Source organism: Pimephales promelas, chromosome 19 (assembly GCF_988280905.1).
Source record: "Pimephales promelas chromosome 19, fPimPro1.hap1.1, whole genome shotgun sequence".
Classification (NCBI taxonomy): domain Eukaryota; kingdom Metazoa; phylum Chordata; class Actinopteri; order Cypriniformes; family Leuciscidae; genus Pimephales; species Pimephales promelas.
Genome location: NC_142787.1, coordinates 18323094 through 18343020, shown reverse-complemented (window position 1 = coordinate 18343020; position 19927 = coordinate 18323094). Strand labels below are relative to the sequence as shown.

At 35.8% G+C, this 19927-nt stretch overlaps 1 protein-coding gene across 1 annotated transcript; it reads left to right on the top strand.

The window, feature by feature from the left end:
• Positions 1 to 265: 265 nt before the first annotated feature.
• fam219aa (family with sequence similarity 219 member Aa) lies at positions 266 to 15114 on the top strand. Its single transcript, XM_039668847.2, has 6 exons — positions 266 to 513; positions 7252 to 7351; positions 9217 to 9319; positions 10814 to 10894; positions 13807 to 13861; positions 14194 to 15114. The coding sequence occupies exons 1-6, from the start codon at positions 454 to 456 to the stop codon at positions 14350 to 14352; spliced, it is 558 nt and encodes a 185-aa protein (XP_039524781.2). The 5' UTR covers positions 266 to 453; the 3' UTR covers positions 14353 to 15114.
• Positions 15115 to 19927: the final 4813 nt, after the last annotated feature.

Genomic DNA, 19927 nt, shown 5'->3' with positions numbered 1-19927 from the left:
CAACTGTCTGGTTAACGTACCCACATTCATTAAAATAGCTTGTTTTGTGTTCAACCGAAGAAAGAAACACATAAAGGGTTGGAACAACTTGAGGGTGATAATAATGACATAATTTTCATTTTTGGGTAAACTATCTATTATTATTTCACAGTAGCTGTGGATTCTGATGTTTGCTCAGCACGACCCATAGACATATATGAGCACGACCGAATGGAGCTGATTAATTATTCAGCACCTCGTCAGTATGGGAGGGGTTCCGGACCCGGAAGTCAGATGTTGCTGTTGTTGAGTCACCCCTGACTGGTAACAGCCAGATAGCGGAAAACAACTAGAGATGATGCTGGAGAGCTCAGCATCTTTGAACCGATCCAGAGAGTGAATAAATGCGGTTTTCAATTAGGATATCGCCTTAAGCATTTGTCCTTCACTTTACAAGACTGACGTTTTATCAAAATGATGGAAGAAATTGACAGATTTCAAGTGCCACCAGTAAACCCAGAGATAAAGCTGCTGGTAAGTGCCACTCTCACTTGAATGGAGAAAAACACTGTGTACATGTCGTGCTGCTAAATTACACTATGTGTAAAGGCAGTAATTATGTATTATCTAACTTAACTTAGCTCACAAACGCTGGTGGGTTACTGTCAAAAGCATCGGATATTTAGATACGACCGACAGTTTTAGATTGATAACGTAACGTTAGAATGCCAGCTGTCATTGACAACGACTTGGTTAATAAACAGAATATGTGCAGAATGTTCCGTCCTTTAATGAGACTAAATAAATGATCTCACATTATAAGTGATGTCTGTTATATTGTTTTATTTGACAGGCATGCCTGTTCGTAATTATCGTCCATTCCGTAAACATTTCTTTTGAATCGGATTTTGTTTTAATTGAAGCTTTCTGCACTTGTTTGATCACGAATCGGATTGAATCGGTCCGAGGACCAGTAACGTCGGTTTGGTTCAAAATAATAGAACAAATTAATAATAAGCTGAGAACGAATTGATTGAGATTATGCTTGTATCATTTCTGTGATTAGGTTAGTTACTTTACAAACTGAATAGTTTTTTCAATTAACTACACTGGAACTTTATTATTTTGTGTCTCATCGGATTGTCAGGGTCCACGCGATGGTTCCATACGTCATGATGACACAAACCTGTCGCTAGCGCATTACAAGTAACGTGAGTTATATAATTAGATTTCAAGTAACGAGTAAAGTAACACTACTTTAAGTAGTAACGAGTAAAGTAACGAGTAAAAGTAACACTGCTGTCCTGTCCCCATGTTGAGATAAAAAGGGAGTGAGGTTCAGGTCAGAGTTGTGTGTGCTGGCCCTTTGTAAACATGATATCTATAGTATTTCTAGAATAAATGTGAGCTTGCATTTACTCATATCGCAGTACACAAAAATTACAAAAATTATCAAAACACTGACTGAAATGCAAACTCAGAATATTACACAAATATTCTTTATGTAATTAATCTTAATGTCTTTGCTGCTGACCATTGATGATTCAATTAAACCAGTAAAATAAGCAAAAAAGACTTAAGATAAACAGCACGTTTGTGTTCAATTTCTTTGTTGTTATTGTGTTGAATGTCTCCTGTATTCAATTTCAGTGTGAAAATGACCTTTAAAAGATTTGCCAAAAACATATTTTTTGGTTTTAAAACAAATAAGCAAGCCCAGCCCAAGTGAGAAAAGTAACAAAAATGACGTAACACATTACTTTCCATAAAAAGAAACCATATAATGCAATTAGTTACTTTTTCAGGGAGTACACAAAGTAAACACAAAGTATCAGTTCTTTTAAGCATCAGTATCAATTTGTATATTTAAACACAATACTGTAGAATTTAACATATTGTATAGATTTGTTCTCGTCTGCCCATTCAGACAGAAGTAGCAGCAGACACATCTTGAATTTCTTATTTGTTTCAGAGCTTTTGTAAATACATTGATTTCCAGTGAAGTAAGTAGGTTTTCATTCAGTTAGTAGCCTGTATTTTCTGGGTGAACTGAAATCCGCATCTTAGAATATGCTGGATTAGTGAGATACGGCCTGAAGTGATATTTTCATTCTTTTTTCATTGGCGTCTCACTATTCCCAAAGTGCCGAAGACCCAGCTGTTACCCTATACAACAAACTGTGCTTTCTCATGCTAATTCATTCTTCTGTAGACAGAAAAGGACAGACCCACTGCAGTATGGCACCTGCTTTTCAAAGAAGAATGCTTTTCCTTTCAGGAATTTAGTAGTTATTGGCTTTCCGGTTTATTGTAACGAAAATGACATTAGAGCTCATAAACGAGTAGAAAAAAACCCAAAAAGCACTAATTTTATTTTCTGAATGTCATGTGCTTGGATAAAAGGAGGTCAGTAATAACAGCACGCTACCACGGTCCTTGCTAGATTTTGCAAGTAGGGCATTTTCTGGATGAGCATCTTTTGTTAGTCCTAGAAACACATTCCTGTCAAACTAACAGAGGCAGAACACACAAAAATGAAAAATATGTCATCATTTATTCACCCTTATGCCGTTCCAAACCTGTATGACTTCTTTTACAGAGCACAGAAGAAGATATTTTGGTTCCCATTGACTTCCATTGTATTTTTTGTCCTCAAAATGGAAGTCAGTGGGAACTGAAACTGTTTGGTAGCCTACATTCTTCAAAATATCTTTTTTCATGTTGCTCTGAACAAAGAAAGTCATAATTTGGAAGACATAAGTTTCATTTTTGGGTGAACTATCCCTTTAAATGAGTGGGAAATTGAATATATATATATATATATATATATATATATATATATATATATATGAAGAGTTCAGATGCAAAAGCCTCTAAGTGCCATTTGAAATTTTCTTCTAAAATTATCATTTTTATCAAGCTTGTATATTTAAGTTCAGTAATTTCACTTAAATGCCAATGAAGATTACCTATTAATTGTCATTTAAGTGAAATCACTGAACTTAAATATACAAGCTTGATAAAAATGGTCATTCTAGAACAAAATTTCAAAAGGCATTTAGAGGCTTTTGCATCTGAACTCTTCATATACACCCCTATATATATATATAGTTAGTTAATACATATATTTATAATATATAGTTAGCTTAAAATATAAGGTGTATATATATATATATATATATATATATATATACACACACAGTAAATACGTAGTTAGTTACCTTATGGATCATGCTTTGCTGTGATTGGTCCCAAGTACATCATGTCATATAATCCCACCAATCCTTTTAAGCTTCAGCTGTGTCAGCGTTCGCTCATCTTCATCTAGTTCATCAACCTGCGTCACCAAAATGTCTTATTGACATGACATAGGGTCAGAGAGGGCATAAAGATCCTGGTGTGCAGGATCATAAGATCCCACATGTTTGCTTGATGTTAAAAGTTGACCCTCTCATTGAAACCCATTTTAAAATCTTTGAAACGTTGTGAGAGATTTATTTAGCACAATACCTACAGGTGTACAGTGTGGATTTGCCATGTTTAACTAGCCAAAATCTTGTTTTTGATGTGTTTCTTTAAATTTGTGACTCTTGCAATTGCTCTAATGTGGTTTTAGACATAAATGTCTAAAACCACTTCATGGTTTTAGACAGTGCTGATAGTTTCTATAGATTTCCGATCAATTTAATCTTGTGACAACATGCTAAATCAGCTTTAAACCATAAGAACAGAGATTAGGGGTTGCATCAGATATGACTATAGTGCTCTGACGCATCACTCTTGGTTTTCTCCGGTAGATGTTGCATAAATTTCACGGGCAGTTGTACATGTAGCCATGGAATATGCATGACTTTGATGTTGTGCTAGGTGGTGTTGCTCTGAGATTTGTGTAGCCTGTGTAGTCTGACAAAGGCTGCCTGGAAAGCTCAATACACCGGCTTACACAACAAAGTCCTTTGTAGATCACAAAATCCAAAGGCAGATAGTGTTTTACTTTTATTTATGTTGATGTGAAGCATTACCTCTCGCTTGTGTTGTGTTCTGATGCTCGAAAATATGAAATGATACTGTGGTCCAGTAACAGCTTCAGATCAAGATGAGAGTGTACTTTGTACTCAGCATATGATTAGATGCTTCAGGAGCTTGATGATATCCTGCTGGGCTATTACCCACAATCCCCTGCTGGTCTCTTTAGCTGGTGCTGTGCTTAAAGGGTTTGTGAGAACCCTGCCAGGCCTACAGCTGGCACTATGCCACCGCTGAGCCAGTGGGCAAAGAGGTTGCCTTCAACAACAAGGCTGCTTTCTCCTTCATGTTTAAGCAAATTTCTTTTTTTTTTCTTTTTTTTTACATCAAATGACCCCTTCAAAGGTTTTACCGTTAACATCAGTTTGTCATGTTGATCCACTTCAGACATTTCATATTGCCTTCTGATAATGATATTTCCAATAGGTGGAAAAGTTTAGAAATAGTGTGTTATTTTATTAGTCTGTTATTTACAGCATTTATATTTTAATTAGCTTATTTTTAATATTTTGTTTAATTTTAAGTTTTAATAGTAAATATTTCTATAGCCTTTTAGTAATTATAGTATTTTTATTTTATAATGTATACATTTCTGTAAATTGTAACTATAAAACTATACACGATGATGGCCTAAAGAATCTCAAGTGTCCACATCCAATGAAGGCAGGCTTTTTGATTTTGAGGTCACAATGGGCGCTCTGTTGGCTCGGGTGTGCTCTCAACATTTTCTCCAACAAGCTGCCTCTGTTCTGTCTCTCGCAGTCCCTGGTGATGTCACTGAGCACTCAGACCCTACCCTACATATTAAAGGCTCAAGCAACAAAACATGTCTGGTGTCATAGCTGGCTTGCAGCTATGCAGGAAGTACCAGTCGGTTACTATGACACCTAGGATCTCCCTCCTTTCATCCATCTCTCATCTGAGCAGCTGTGCCGAAAGCAGGCTGTGGAGAAGATAGGGTGTGGCTCAGACTTTAAGTTTGAGTAGTAATGAAGGCTTGTAAATTTTACATTGTACAATAAGATGGTAAGATATATCCATTCATCCATCCCTCTGTCTGATATAATATGTATATTAGGGGTGTAAAGGTACACAGAAGTCACGGTTCGGTACGCAGTTTGGTTTTGGGGTCACGATTCGGTACGATTTCGGTACAATAGGATTTTTGTACGTTTTAGGGTGCAATTAACTACAACTTTTGCCTCAATAAACTAACTACTGCTTATTAATAGTTAGTAAGGTAGTTGTTAATTTATGTATGCTGATTTCACGCAGCTGCCATTTTGAAATTGAACTACAAACCCGAAGCTGCTGCCGCAGCTAAACTATTAGATGTTAATGTCCAATATAAGATATGTATATAGGTCCTTCCTGCTTTTTTATGTTCTGAATATATATTTAAAAAATTTATAAATTTCACTGTATATAGTCTAAACTATGAAATAAATGTATGTACATTTTTTAGAATAACAAATTTCTACATTAAACACAACAATACGGCATCGCATTCGTGACTCTCCTATGATTTAAAGCGGCACTTCCGGTTTTCTTCCCACCGGAGCCATTTCAAAATGACGGCTACATGAAATCAGCGTATTGGGTAGGATTAAAGGACGAATATCATCGCGCGTTATTCGCCAGCGTTTTTCACCGCGTTTTTTGTGTTCAAACCCAAGCGATTTTCGCTGACGATGAGCCGAGTGAACCTGCAAATTCATTCCCTGACATTAGATGGCGTGTAATGTAAAACAGGAATAATAATAGCATACTATACTATTATTACAGAAATACCAATATAAATATCATCATATAGCTCTTTGTGCTCCGAGACCAGCAGCTCAACATTCATCTTGCCCATAGATATCTTGCCTTGCATCTACCTCGTCTTCCGGCAGTGTAGACGGTGGCGTATATCTTCTTCGCTATTACGTATGTGTGCTTGGTAAGCACACATACGTAAGACCGTTTTGTGTTTGAGTGCCCCCAAGTTTTTTTACTGTAACTTCAGAAGCACCAGACACGTGAGCAAAAGCGCCAATCTCATTGGTCGGATAGTTTTTGACGTGGTGGGTCAAACCAAAAAAAAACGACCCAAGACGGTTTTTAAAAACTGATGCTTTTACGCGTGGTGTTTTTCGCGTCATTGTGCAAACTCACATAGAGTACCAAAGTGATGACGTCACTTTGTAGGACAACTCGGAAGCTAACGGCGCATGGGTTCCCTCGATCGAAAAGCTATGCATTTTCCCCGTAGACTTTTGGAAAATCGCAAAAAATAAGATCTGTGTTTAGCAAAGAGTTGTGACCCTTACACGTCATAAATGAAAATATTTAGCAAAAACCCATTCAAAAATCCCATAGACTTTAGAGCGAGGGAACCGGGAGTGCTAAAATGCTAACTCACTTCCGCATTTTGGCCTACAGAGTGGCGTCGTAACTTCGGCATTCTATTGGCGCCCTTTGTTTAGTCACGAGGTGTTAAACGTTGGCGAATATCGCGCGCCACACCAGGCTTTAAGGGATTTAGAATATGGTCACACAGAATAAGGCATTAATGTGTGTTTTATAAGTACTAATAAACAGTATATCCCATATAGTACCAATATTACCAGTAATATGCAAGCTAATAAGCAACTAGTTAATAGTGAGAATTGCAACCTAAACTAAAGTGTGACCATATAACCAGATTTATTCAAGGTCATTTAATTGATCTGTTGACCAGTACATTTGTTTACACAGTACATTGTGAGTTTTCTACTGCATAGGCCCTGACATCCATCTCTGGTCTCAGAATCAATAAGTCGCTGGAGCATAGCTGTGAAAGCAAATCTGAGGCGTTTTGAGAGAGATGCATTAAAATGACCCTTTCCAGCAACAGCTTGGTGACATTGTGCTGACTCGTGCTATTTTACCAATAGAATTAACATCCTTTATACACCCTCTGGCTCACCAGATTCCAATTATTTACTACCATTCCGATATTTTCTGTCTGTTTTTTTAATCTCACTGAGCCGAGCATGGTTGAAATAGATGTTGAAGTATTGCATCAGAGAGATCCCTTCTCCTTTACATTGTTTCAGACTTGTAATGTTTTTCTGTTCACACTGAACTCCTATTGAAACGCTTCCTCAGAATCCATTTGTCAATTGATCGATTTTGGAAACATTTAGTTTTGCACATTGCTAATAACTAGCATCTGCCCGTGGGAATGTAGTGTTACGTCTGATTGCTTTTTTTTTTCTCCAGGATCCTGCGGAAACGTCCACTTTGGAGGCTGAAACAGGAACGAGAGAACCAGAGTCAGTCGCTATCAACTACAAGCCCTCCCCGCTGCAAGTGAAGATAGGTAAGCCACTTTCTCATTCAGCCATCTGACGACGCCATATCGTCACCAGTGTAATTTGTCCATTTGATTGTGAAAGTGACTGTATTGATTTTCCTGCTGATACTGTGATTGTGAAGCAAATGGCTTAGAGCGAGAGTTAAGAAGCGGCCGTGTGAAATAGATGGCCATGGTTTTCGATAAGCAGAAGTGTAATGAGTCTTCAAGTCTGAGTTTCTCAGAGAAAATGTAACTGCAGTCTTTCAAATACGATTGTGGAGCTTTGTGGGCTTTCCTTTTCTACAAGGAAATTTTAAATAAATAACATTCATTTCTGTGTAATTTGCAAAAAAATATCCTTCTGTTGAATAAAAAAGCCCAATTTAACTGTCAATAATTGAATAATAGTAGTAATTTATATATAATGCAAAACATATATTATAAATGGACATCATATTAGTTATCATCAATTTTCAACATTAAAATTATTAGTAGTCTGTATTAGGGGGAAAATGTAACAGTTTTTAACCACAAGGTGTTAAATATATATATATATATATATATATATATATATATATATTTTTTTTTCATTGAACTTTATATTTTAAATTTAATGTAATGTTTAAGCTATGTTCATTTTATTACGCACACATACATATATATATATACAATATATATATATATATAGATTTAGTCTATTTTTATTTTAGTAATTTTGTTACTTATTTCAGTCAGTTGCCAAAGCAACATTTTTAACAAGTTTTTAAAAGTGTAAGTTTAATGAACAATAACAACTTTGCAAACCTTAACATGAAGGTTATTGTTGGCTATCATTGTTATCTAAAGAGAAAAATAAAAAAAGAGGCTTTGAGGGGAAGGAATAAAGTCCATTTAACGTCTTGAACTTTTATATACTCCATGATTTTCATGAAAAAACATTTTCCCCCCACTAAAAAATTATTTCAGTGTTTCATTGGGTAACAGCAGAAAGGAAAACAGCATTGCTTATTGCTCAGCCCTGTTTCTGTTTAGAGATGTTCGGTTAGGGCTTCCTGAAATACGGCAGTTGCTGTTGTTAATTAAACTTCACTTTACAGTCCTCCCTCTGACAGCCTTATTACTTATGGAACCGCAGAGAAATCTCTTCCACACACACACACACACACACAGGCCAGTGTGTGTGTAAGTCAGTCAGAAGTCAACCTCATGCCTGAAGAAACTGTTCTCCAGCTAGAGAGCCATGCAGAATGGAGAATATTAATAAGACTGTAGTCTCAACGCATAATAAAACTGTATGTGTTGCTATGGTATTGATCTGGATTTAAAAGAACACAGTTGCAGTGCAGTAAAATATGTATGCAGGGGAGACTCATGCTGCATTCAAAATTACATACTAAGTAGGTATTACTTTTGAATAATTTACTTTGCGACTGTTAAATGAGTACATTCTATATGAATGTGGATAATGTGAATGAAATTCAGACATACTACATACACCTTCATGTTTATGTCACATGACCCACCTGAATTAGTTACATCTGTGGATGAAATATTCCACTGCTTCACTGCCATTCATAAACCCTCACCGTGGCCTCATGGGATAGTAAAGTGCCCATCAAATGCGCTCTTTAAAATCTCTGCGCAAGTAGTCAGTCATCTGGGTACTTTTTCGAATACTATGTATTCAGATATACCTCTATTTTGGTGTACTTAGTTTTTCGTGCAGTTGGCTCTCAGAATGAAGACCAATCACAATTCCGTATGGCATGCAAATTTTATGATGACACCTTCGCTGTTTGTTACATTTTGAATACTGAACAATCTATCAGTGTAAGTCAATGGGAGGTTTTCAGAATTGTTATTTTTTTCTTAATTCATTCTTTTGGTAGAGAAACAACGAGAACTCGCGAGGAAGGGCTCGGTGAAGAATGGAACTGTGGGTAGTCCAGTCAATCAGCAACCCAAGAAAAATAATGTTATGTCCAGAACAAGGTGAGACTTCTCCACCCTCACTTTCATGAGTTATAACTTATAAAGGGTGTTTTCACACTTCAATTCAGTTCTTTTGGTTCGTTTTGAGACTTACCGAAGATCCAAAACAATGCTACGTGCTGGGCTGGATGTGCTCATTGTATGTGCGTACACATGGTGGTATTTTTACCAGCTGAGAACTCTCGAACAGCTTATAAAATGTGTAAAGGAGACAAAAGAGTGCCAGGAATTCCTCCAGTACACATAAAAACGAAGATCTGCTGCAAGGAGGTGGTGGTTCCGACACCTACACTGAAATGTAATGGTCAACATAGCTTTTATGACAAGAAGAACCAGATACATGTTTGAGCATTCTGTCATTTTTAGGGTCGTATCCTGTGACATTGTTTCTGTATCGTTTAGATGTATTTGAGTTGTGTTGCATTTGTCAAACCACACCAGAGTTTGTTTGGAAGTGGACCGAGACCGTTTGTTTAGCGCACACCAAATCTCTGTTGGCTGCGTTCACATTCGAACTTTGGTGTGCGCCAAACCAGTGGACCGAGACCCAACTTTTCAGGAGGTCTTGGTCCAGAGTTCATTTTAATCAAACCAAACTTACCAAGTTTGAACACACCCTAAAGCTACTTTCTTACCAAAACCAACGAATGGTTATCAAATGAAATATTTGTGTATGAGAAACACCATATGTGTTTTTATTATTGGAAAAATTTTCAATACAACAAATGAATGGCCTCATACTAATGGTTGATTTTAGTACATCAAAACTATGAACAGCAACAACATTAAATCATATAAACAGCAGTTTTATATGAAGGCTGTACAATCTGTGAATGTTAATTAGTGTTAGTGCAGTCCTTCTGCCATCTCACCGGTCCCTGGTGCCCTGTTAGGATTAGCACAAATGCTAGAACCCGTCCGCAGGCCTGTTTTAGAGCATAGCTTTAGGCCTGAAGATTAGCGGCACACAGGCCTGCTTATTCTAAAAGCCTGAGAGCCAGAGATTAACTTCATCTTGAGAGGAGGAACAAAAGATGCTCCAGCTTTGGCTAATGTAACAGGGTTTGATGATGTTAAACTCAGCCATGCCCCTAATTTATATGATTTCCCTTGCCAGATTTGTCCTAGTACTTAAGGATTTGGAAAAATTGGATGTTAAAATTAAAGGTTAATAGATAAAAATAAAACCTAAAAAAAATTACTGCCTCTGTTTTTTGAGGGTTTCTAATATGTAGATATATCAGGTAATATGTGGGCATTTTAGATGAATGGAATTGTGCCTGTGGATAAAAATGATATAATATATATATAAAATAGAAGAATATAATTGTCTCTAGTGGCCATCAGCAACAGAAAGATAATGGCTATTAAAAAACCCAGATCACCATTCCAGTCAATCACTGTGTGGCAGATCATCAAAGCAATGTGTATAAGTACCTATGCATACATTCATATGTATTTCACTGGTCTTCCTTTTCCCCACTTTCATTACAGGTTGGTTGTACCTAATAAAGGGTATTCCTCCTTAGACCAGAGTCCAGATGAGAAGCCACTTGTAGCACTGGACACTGACAGGTATGACACACTTCACATTAAAAACTTGTTCTTCTCTGGGAAATGCTCTGGAAATCTTTCATGATTATTTCATAATGCTTCACTTCTAGGGAAAGATTAAAATGCATCAAATGATAAGATGGAAATAAATCCTCTAATTAAAGCTTTATACCATTTTCCTAGCAGAGGCAAAACCAGCCATCTCCATCTGAAAAGAACCTGACATTTAATCAAAATACCAGCTAATATTAAAGCGACTAAAATTGGTGCACTTCTGACTGGAGTGAGAAACTGGCAAAGCATAAAAGATTTCAAATTAATGTGCCTTCCTGGTGGCAAAGCGAGACCCTTAAACTTCAGCAAAATGAATCATTTGCTTTTGAAAAAAGTCATTACAGAGAAGAACAAAATTGTCCAGAAAGTCCCATTAAACCATGCGTTAAACTTTAAGATGCACTTTTACTTCAAGTGGACATTTTATACATTTTTGGAGCATTTTCTGAGATTATTGATTGATTTAACTTTATTGATTATTAACATAACATATAATTTTTTTAATTATTAACATAATTTTTATTTTTTATATAATTTATTTTCATTATAATTTATTTTCACATGACTATTGTCCACACGATCCTCCAGAAATCCTTCTAATATATATATTTGAGGCTTAAGAAACATTTTTTATTAATATTATTATTATCAATGTTAAAAATTGTTGTGTGGCTTCATATTTTTGTGGAAACCAAGATGCATTTTTTTTTTCAAGATCAACTGAAAAGAACAGCATTTATTTGAAATAAAATCTTTTGAGACATTATAAATGTCTTTAATGAACATCAACTGTCTGGTAACCAACATTCTTCAAAATATCTTCTTTTGTGCTCTTGGTGCAGAATCACTATTAACAGTACAGTTCTGGTCACGATTTGTCTTGTGTCTAGGATTCTAGCCCTGAGAGTTGGAAAAAGCAAGTAAACATGTTTGTTGACAGCAGTCCAAAGCACTTGAAGTCATCGGTATCATTTGTGTGGCCTACACCCGCCTGTAATGAGATGTCACGGCGTGTGTTCAGCCATAATAGCGCGGTTGCTGCTCAGTTCAGATGATCAGGCACAGCGTGTAGCGTCTCACACAGATGGGTGATGTTTTCTGTGCTGCCAGCTGTCTGCTGCATCTCTGTGACCTCAGCTGCCTGCACTTGTGATTAAGTCATGTTTTAGGTCACCCGTCCTTCATTGTCTCTTTCTCTCTGTTTTTCGATTTCAGCCTTGCTGTATATAACACTCATTCCCTGACATTTAGTACATACACCCACTGTCTATCACATGCTCAGACGTTCTGTCCATCACATGCCTTGTACAGACTCTCCAACACTCTTTCTTGCTTGTGTTCTTGTGTTCTACGAGCACAGCTTGTAATTACAGCACAAATCAACAGAAGGCTCCAGATTGTCGCTGTTGATTTTTCCTGATAAATGAATTTGGCTGAAATGTCATCTTCACATTCCTCTTTCTCTCTCTCTCTCATGCTCAACTGTGACTAAATAAAGTCTCATTTGTAATTATAAAAATGTGTCTAATATGACTAGAAACATAAGAGGAGTCCACATGTTGAAAGAAATCACAACAGTTAAAGGGTTAGTTCACCCAAAAATGAAAATTCTGTCAGTATTTACTCACCCTCATGTTGTTCCAAACCTCTATGTGTTTATTTGTTCTGCTGAACACAAAGGAAGATATTTGGAAGAATTTCGTCATCAAACAGATCTCATTCCCTATTGACTACCATAGTAGGAAAAAATACATTCTATGGTAGTCAATGGGGAATGAGATCTGTTTGAATAAAACATTCTTGTTGGGTGAACTAACCCTTTAATGTGACGGCTGTATTTGATATATCTCAGAAGTTTGCTGACTCGAACTGATCCATAAAATGGTGCAGTCTTCATTTTATGTATTTATATTTATTTATATAGCAACTTTCAGGCTACAAAAGATGCAAATAATATAAACAACCAACAATAAATATATAATATAAATACAAATACATAATATAAAAATAAAGAAAACAGAAAGCAATAAAAGTACCATAATAATAAAACAATAAAAGAACCGTTATATTAATGTCAAAATGCAAATGAGCACAGGTCTGACTTTAAACGGTCTTTAAAAATATGTCAAGATGTGGAAGATCTTACCCCACTGGCAGGTTTCGATTTTGAGACGCACTCTGGTAATTGTTAAAAGGAGCTTATTTGAGGATCTTAGCATTAAGCTTGAATTATAGGGCTTAATAAGCTCAACAAAATATTTTGGAGCCATTCCGTAGATTGCTTTAAAAAATTTTAATTTATGCATAGTTTTTAGAGCCCGACCGATGAAGGATTTTGAAGGCTGATACCGGCTGATAAACAAATATTTTTGGGTTTTAAAATCCGATATTCCGATATATCGGCCGATATTTTATTTATTTATTTGAAACTAGACATGATAGTCACAAATTTTGTCATGCTTATTTGATTTAAGAGAACTGATGGGGATGTTCTTTTAATTGTTATTCAAGCAATGTATGTATCGTGACCAACTCAACGAGTGTTGCCAACAGGAACGGTGTAGAGTGCCCTCTGGTGGACAAACTATACAACTCCAACACTCATGACATGGTTGAAGCGTGTTTCGTCCGATTTTATTTTATTTTTGAAATATTCATTTATCGGCCATTATAACTGCCGATACGGATAGTTTGGAAAATGCCTAATATCGGCCGATAATATCTCTCTGCCGATATATCGGTCTGGCTCTAATAGTTTGTGTGAGCAATTTCTTATGAGGTTTGCTACAAAGGGGTAGATTTAATTGGTTTGCTGCTGTTTATCTGAAATCAAGGTGTCCAATTGTGATTGTGTAATTCCTGTTGTTGTTGTTTTTTAGCGATGATGACTTCGATATGTCCAGATACTCATCGTCTGGATATTCCTCAGCCGAGGTGAGATGTCTAAGGGGCCAGGTATTTATACACTGAAAAAGTCACTTAACCATTTGCTATCCCATAGCCTTAAACTCTTCTCTATGGTACACAGTTACAATAGATTGACTGCTTATTCAATGGCAAGTTTACAGACATCTATTTTATTTATTTCTAAAGTGGCGTCATGCCAGAGCATATCCTGTCATAGAATAAACCCTAATATTTTAAAGATTTAGTTCACACAAAAATAAATATAATTGTTGTATTAATTTCTATAATTTTTATAATATTGTAGTTTATATATTCTCTGATAACTAACAATTTAGTCTGGTTCTCTTCCTTTGCCACAGCAAATAAACCAAGATTTAAACATTCAGCTTCTGAAGGACGGCTACCGATTGGATGAAATCCCCGATGATGAAGACCTGGACCTCATCCCCCCTAAATCAGTCAACCCTACTTGCATGTGCTGCCAAGCCACTTCCTCCACAGCCTGTCAAATTCAGTAACCCCTCCTTCACTTGAACCCCTCTTGTCCCAATCCTGTGAGTTAAGCTCACAGTTAGTATCTTCAGCATAGAGTAACTGCTAAAGAAGTTAATAACAATAGAATGGGTGAATTAAAATGAGTATAAAATAGGGAAAAAATAATGAATGAAAATGCACAAGTATTTAACGGTCATTGGTTCCTCCTATGGTAGGATGCGAGTCTTTGTATCATCACCAGAGGGCACTAGACTTAGGTGTGGATAGCTGGAAGATTCATTGAAGTGTATATAAATGCATGGTGCAACATTAAAAACGATACAGCTGCTCAAGTATCTTTTAAAACAGAAAAAAAATTACCATTTGACACTATAGATTCATCAATACCCTCAACTTTTTTGTCTTAAAAGGGTCATGACATGGATTTTTTTAAAATTATTTTCATATGTTCCTTGAGGTTTCCACACAATAAAACAAATATATATGTAGAAAAACTATTATTTTTAACCCTCATTCTGAACCACCGTCTGTCTGAAATGATCTGTTTTTAAAGGGGCGGCTTCTTTGAGACTTGTCATTAAACGGCCTCTGTTGTGATTGGTTAACGTCATTGCATAGGAAACCGTATGAGCAATCACGCAATATTGCACGCGGAGTTAGTTTATTTTCGAACTCTCCATTACACTGTGCCGCGTTTACAAAACAATCTGCAGTCAAATTACCTGAACAAACATATAATCCTCTGACGCCATCCTGTATCCATTAAAGATAAACCATCCAATTGTTCCTGATGCTGGTATACGTCTAAAGTCTTTACAGAGACGCAAACCAGTGTTTTAACAGGATCATTCCTTAAAGGGATACTCCACTTTTTTTGGAAATAGGCTCATTTTACCAACAGTTGAGTATTACCGTTTTCGAATCCATTCAGCCGATTTTCTTATATTTAAAAGAATATCAGTAACCAGACAGTTTCTGGTCTCATTGACTTCCGTAGTAGGAAAAAATACACAATGGAAGTCAATGAGACCAGAAACTGTCTGGTTACTGATATTCTTCTAAATATCAGAAAATCGGCTGAATACATTCAAAAACGGTAAAACTCGTAAAAGCTCGAGTTGTAAAATGAGCCTATTTCCAAAAAAAGTGGAGTATCCCTTTAACGCTTCTATTTACTCTTCCATTTGTCATCTTGCCAGTGAGGTAAATTGAATGGGCATCTGGGTGGGGCCTATGGGGCGATGATGTATAACTATTCATTGATGACTCTGGAGGCAGGCATATGCATATGTATTTGCCCGTGTGACATCACTGGTCCGACCCATATCAAATCATGTCAGTTTTGGAGCTTGACTAAATAAATGCTTAATTTATAATGAGGAGGACATTTTAAGCTCTGAAATTTGCAGGATGTTTTAATAGTACAAAGAGCTCTTGTTGTCAAAGATCAAGGCAAATTTGATTTTTCATGTCATGGCCCCTTTAAAAAACAATACAAAAAAAACAGTCAATCGGGAAGGGCCGCTTTACAGCAAACCAGAAATGTGTTCCTTTTAACTTAAAATATGTATTAATTTAAAGAATAATACTTTTATGTTTTTTTTATTGGTTTAACCAAGTGAAATCAAAATCTTTTTTGGGTATCACTGCTCTATAATATCTGCCTTTGTTTAGCTGATGCTTTATAAGGACATATATATGGACAGATGTGCTTGGTTTCTAATGAAAGGGAGTCTATAGTTACCAGGTGATTTTTTTTTTTTCTCAGATCATTTACATTTTAAACTTATGTATTAATATATTATCAGTAGCTTTGTAGCAAACACTACAAAAGGAATACTCTTAGGGTGTGTTCACACTTGGCAGGTTTGGTTTGGTTTGTTCTGTTAGTGTGGTTCATTTGAATAAGTGTGAATGCTGCCCTGGTGCCACTAATCAAGTGAACCGGACCCCTGAAAAGCGAACCTCCAAACCCACTCTGGTGAGGTTCGACTGAAATATGAACACAACTTGGACTAAAGGCATCTGTACGAACCAAAAACAGCACGTGATGTCAGTATGCGACCCTAAAAATGACAGAATGTCTTTAGTTTGGGTCTTAACGACGGTGTGAATGGTATAATTGAACCGAACTAAAAGTGTGAACACACCTTGAAATTGAGATTTAGAGGACAACAATCTGCTATGTTACTGACAGCAGATGTAATTCTTACGTCAGGGAATCTCATTGAATAGTTGAGATGTGTTTACTAATGGAGAATCTTTATAGAACTTATTTTTTTGTTTTTATCATATGGTTTAGATCAGGGTTGCTGCACACAAACCTAACACTGTTAAACTGGACTAAGGGAATTGTAATCACCTTAAAGGGATTAATCACCCAAAAATGAACATTTTGTCATCATAGTATTTTCTTTCCTACTATGGAAGTCAATGGGTTTGATCAACTCTTTGATTACCAACATTCTTCAAAATATCTTCCTTTTGTGTTCAACAGAAGAAACTCACACAGGTTTGGAACAAGAATGACAGAATTGACATTTAGGGGTGAACTATCCCTTTAAATACTAGTTTTCAAAGATAAAGTAAAAATAAACCTCTAGATATGACGGATATGATAATTTGGCACAATTTTCTGATTTAGTGTTTTTCATTTTTGAGAGATCCTTGTTTTGAGAATTTTGGAGGTTTGTTAGAGGGGGAAGAATGCTTGCATTGATTTACTTGAAGATAATAGCAGCTGCCAGATACATATCCCATAATAGATACAATACAATATATTTTATTCATCTGATTTGTGCCAAAATGCATAAAATGCATTGTTTCTTTATTTTAAAGATTGAACAGGCATGAAAAACCCTTTGGCCAACATTCAAAATAATGCCAGAAATCAATTTTACACTTCAGTGCTCTCGCCTTTATGGTAATTTTAAAGTGCAATACCATTTTGTCAGACATTACGCGTCATACCCTGGGATAGAATACTCTGAGTTGCTGTTTCGCTCCAATTTAATGCCTTTCTTTATAAACATCTTTATAAATTCATCTCAGCTGTGTGGCCAAATCTCTATAACGTCTGTTAAGCAACATCGAACACTCAGAGTATGAAGGTCCTTGCGTCGATTTGAAGATTGTACTGTTCTGTAGAGTATTTGTGTCTTCTGTGTGTCATGAAACTGTTGTTGATTTTGTTCAAAACTCAGAGCACCTTATCGTCTTGCATGTACATCGCCACCCAGTCGCTGATGCCAGCTGTATTTAGATGCCTCTTTGTACCAACCACATACCCTACTAACACTCCAGTATTTATTTATGATATCTAGACTATGATATATCATGTTTTATATGCTGCTGTTCAAAAGTTTGGGATCAGTAAGGAAATGTTTTGTTCAGCAAGGACAAGTCACAGTAAAGATTTTTCGACTTCAAGTAAATGCTGTTCTTTTGAACTTTCTTATAATCAAGGAATCCTGTAAAAAAGTATAATGGTTTCCACAATAAATAGTAAGCAGCACAACGGTTTTCAACATTGATACACTGTAAAAAAAAATATTTTCAAGATTTGTTATCACAACATATTTTCTTTTGTCAAATCAACTTTATAATAATTTATTTAGTTGCGATAACTTATTATTTTGAGTTTCTGATGGTTAAATTATTCTACTTCATTGTATTAACTCACTTTTTCCAGTTCAATCAACTTAAAATTTTAAGGCAACCCAGGTTACTTACTTTTTTAAGTTAAACCAACAAAAAAATTTTACAGTGTAGTAATCACAACATTTTTTCTTTTGTCAAATCAACTTAAATAATTTATTTAGTTCAGATAACATATAATTTTGAGTTTCTGATGGTTAAATTAATCTCCTTCATTGTATTAACTCACTGTTTCCAGTTCAATGAACAGGTTACAGGTTTAAGGCAACCAGGTTACTTACTTTTTTAAGTTAAACCATCAATATTTTTTTACAGTGTAATGATAATAATAAATGCTTCTTGAGCACCAAATCAGCATATTTTTATGATTTCTGAAGGATCATGTGACACCGGAGAAATTCAGCTTAACCGTCACTGGAATTAACTACATTTTACAGTTACAGTTCTTTTAGATTGTTATAATATTTCACAAGACAGTTTTTACTGTATTTTAGCGAGAGTAAAAACTGACGGTACAATTTTATTTATTTTTTACTGTATTTTAGAGACCTCTTTCAAAAAACATTTTTAGAAAATAGTACCGACCCCAAACTTTTGAACAATAATGTAGATCGGATGTATAAATTGACAGGCTTTTTATTTTGAATATTGTGGATCATTCTATCACTCCTAAAGTTGACCTGTATGATGGCATCTTTTCTTTTTACTGCTTTTCAAGTGAATACGGAAAACAACAACGCAAACTCCCCGAAACGTACTTTGCTGTATTAATATGCAGGAAAATATTTCATACTTTTTTTTTTTGGTATATTATGGTGTCACCTAGTGGTTTGAACATCATGCAAATGTTTTCAGTTGCCAATGCCATTGTTATTTTATTTGACAAGGGAAAATGCCATGTTTCAGTGGTATAGCTCTTAGCGTAGCAATAGATATGCCTGTTCTATAAGCTCTCAATAGATATGTAAGTGAAGAATTTGATTGCAAGTTTCCTTAAGCTCCTTGTCTGCCGTTTATCTCATGGTACTTATAGACGTGCCATAAGACTGACCGATCTGTGTATGTGATGAATGAACATGTCTGTCATCCTCAGCGTCTCTGCTTTGGTTTGTAATAAACACTCCGTTGTGTAACGACTAAATCATTGTCCATTCTCTGTTACTACACTGAAGTAGAGTATGCCTTAATTGAAGCTATACAATGGGTCATGTTATTTATTGCAAGTGGTATGTTTTTCATTCATTTTTTTAACATTTAGTTTTTGGTTCATTTTCTTTCCTTCATATCCCCCCCTTTTGTCGATAAATATGATTGTAAAGACATGAACAGTTTCCATACCAGTATTTAACAATGTTTGTTGTTCTGTGTAGTGAATCATACCAGTAAATACATCTGAAATATAAAATTGCAACTCCCTTGTCCTGTGTATTTTTTTGCTACCAGAAAAAAAACCTGATATGCTTGATGGTAATTATATGCTAAATTTAAATTTAGAGAAACATTGTAAAATAAAATAGTATGTAATTATTTTACTATATATATATGAGTATTTTGACTGCCCCCACAACCCGCCCCCCAACCTGAATTTAGCCATATTTCTTCCAATTTTGGGGTGTAAACTTCAGTGACATACAGAATATATTGTAACAACTGAGAAGAGGAGTTTAGAAATTGTGTAGGTTGTATGGGATTGGAGGGGAGGCCTGATTATATTAGCTTTATCCCGTCTGGGCCATATGGTACACTAGGCTTACCTGAGGGCCTCTCTCTAAGCCTTTTCCCTGGCCATGCTTTGGACACCACATCGTGCTCAAACAACAACAAGACGGATCGTTTTTTCACACTGTGGAAGATCTAACGTGGACTTTGGGTGAGTTATAACAAGGGCCGTGTTTGGCGGTTATATTCTGCTATCTAATTCCATCTGTTTTACTTTTAATT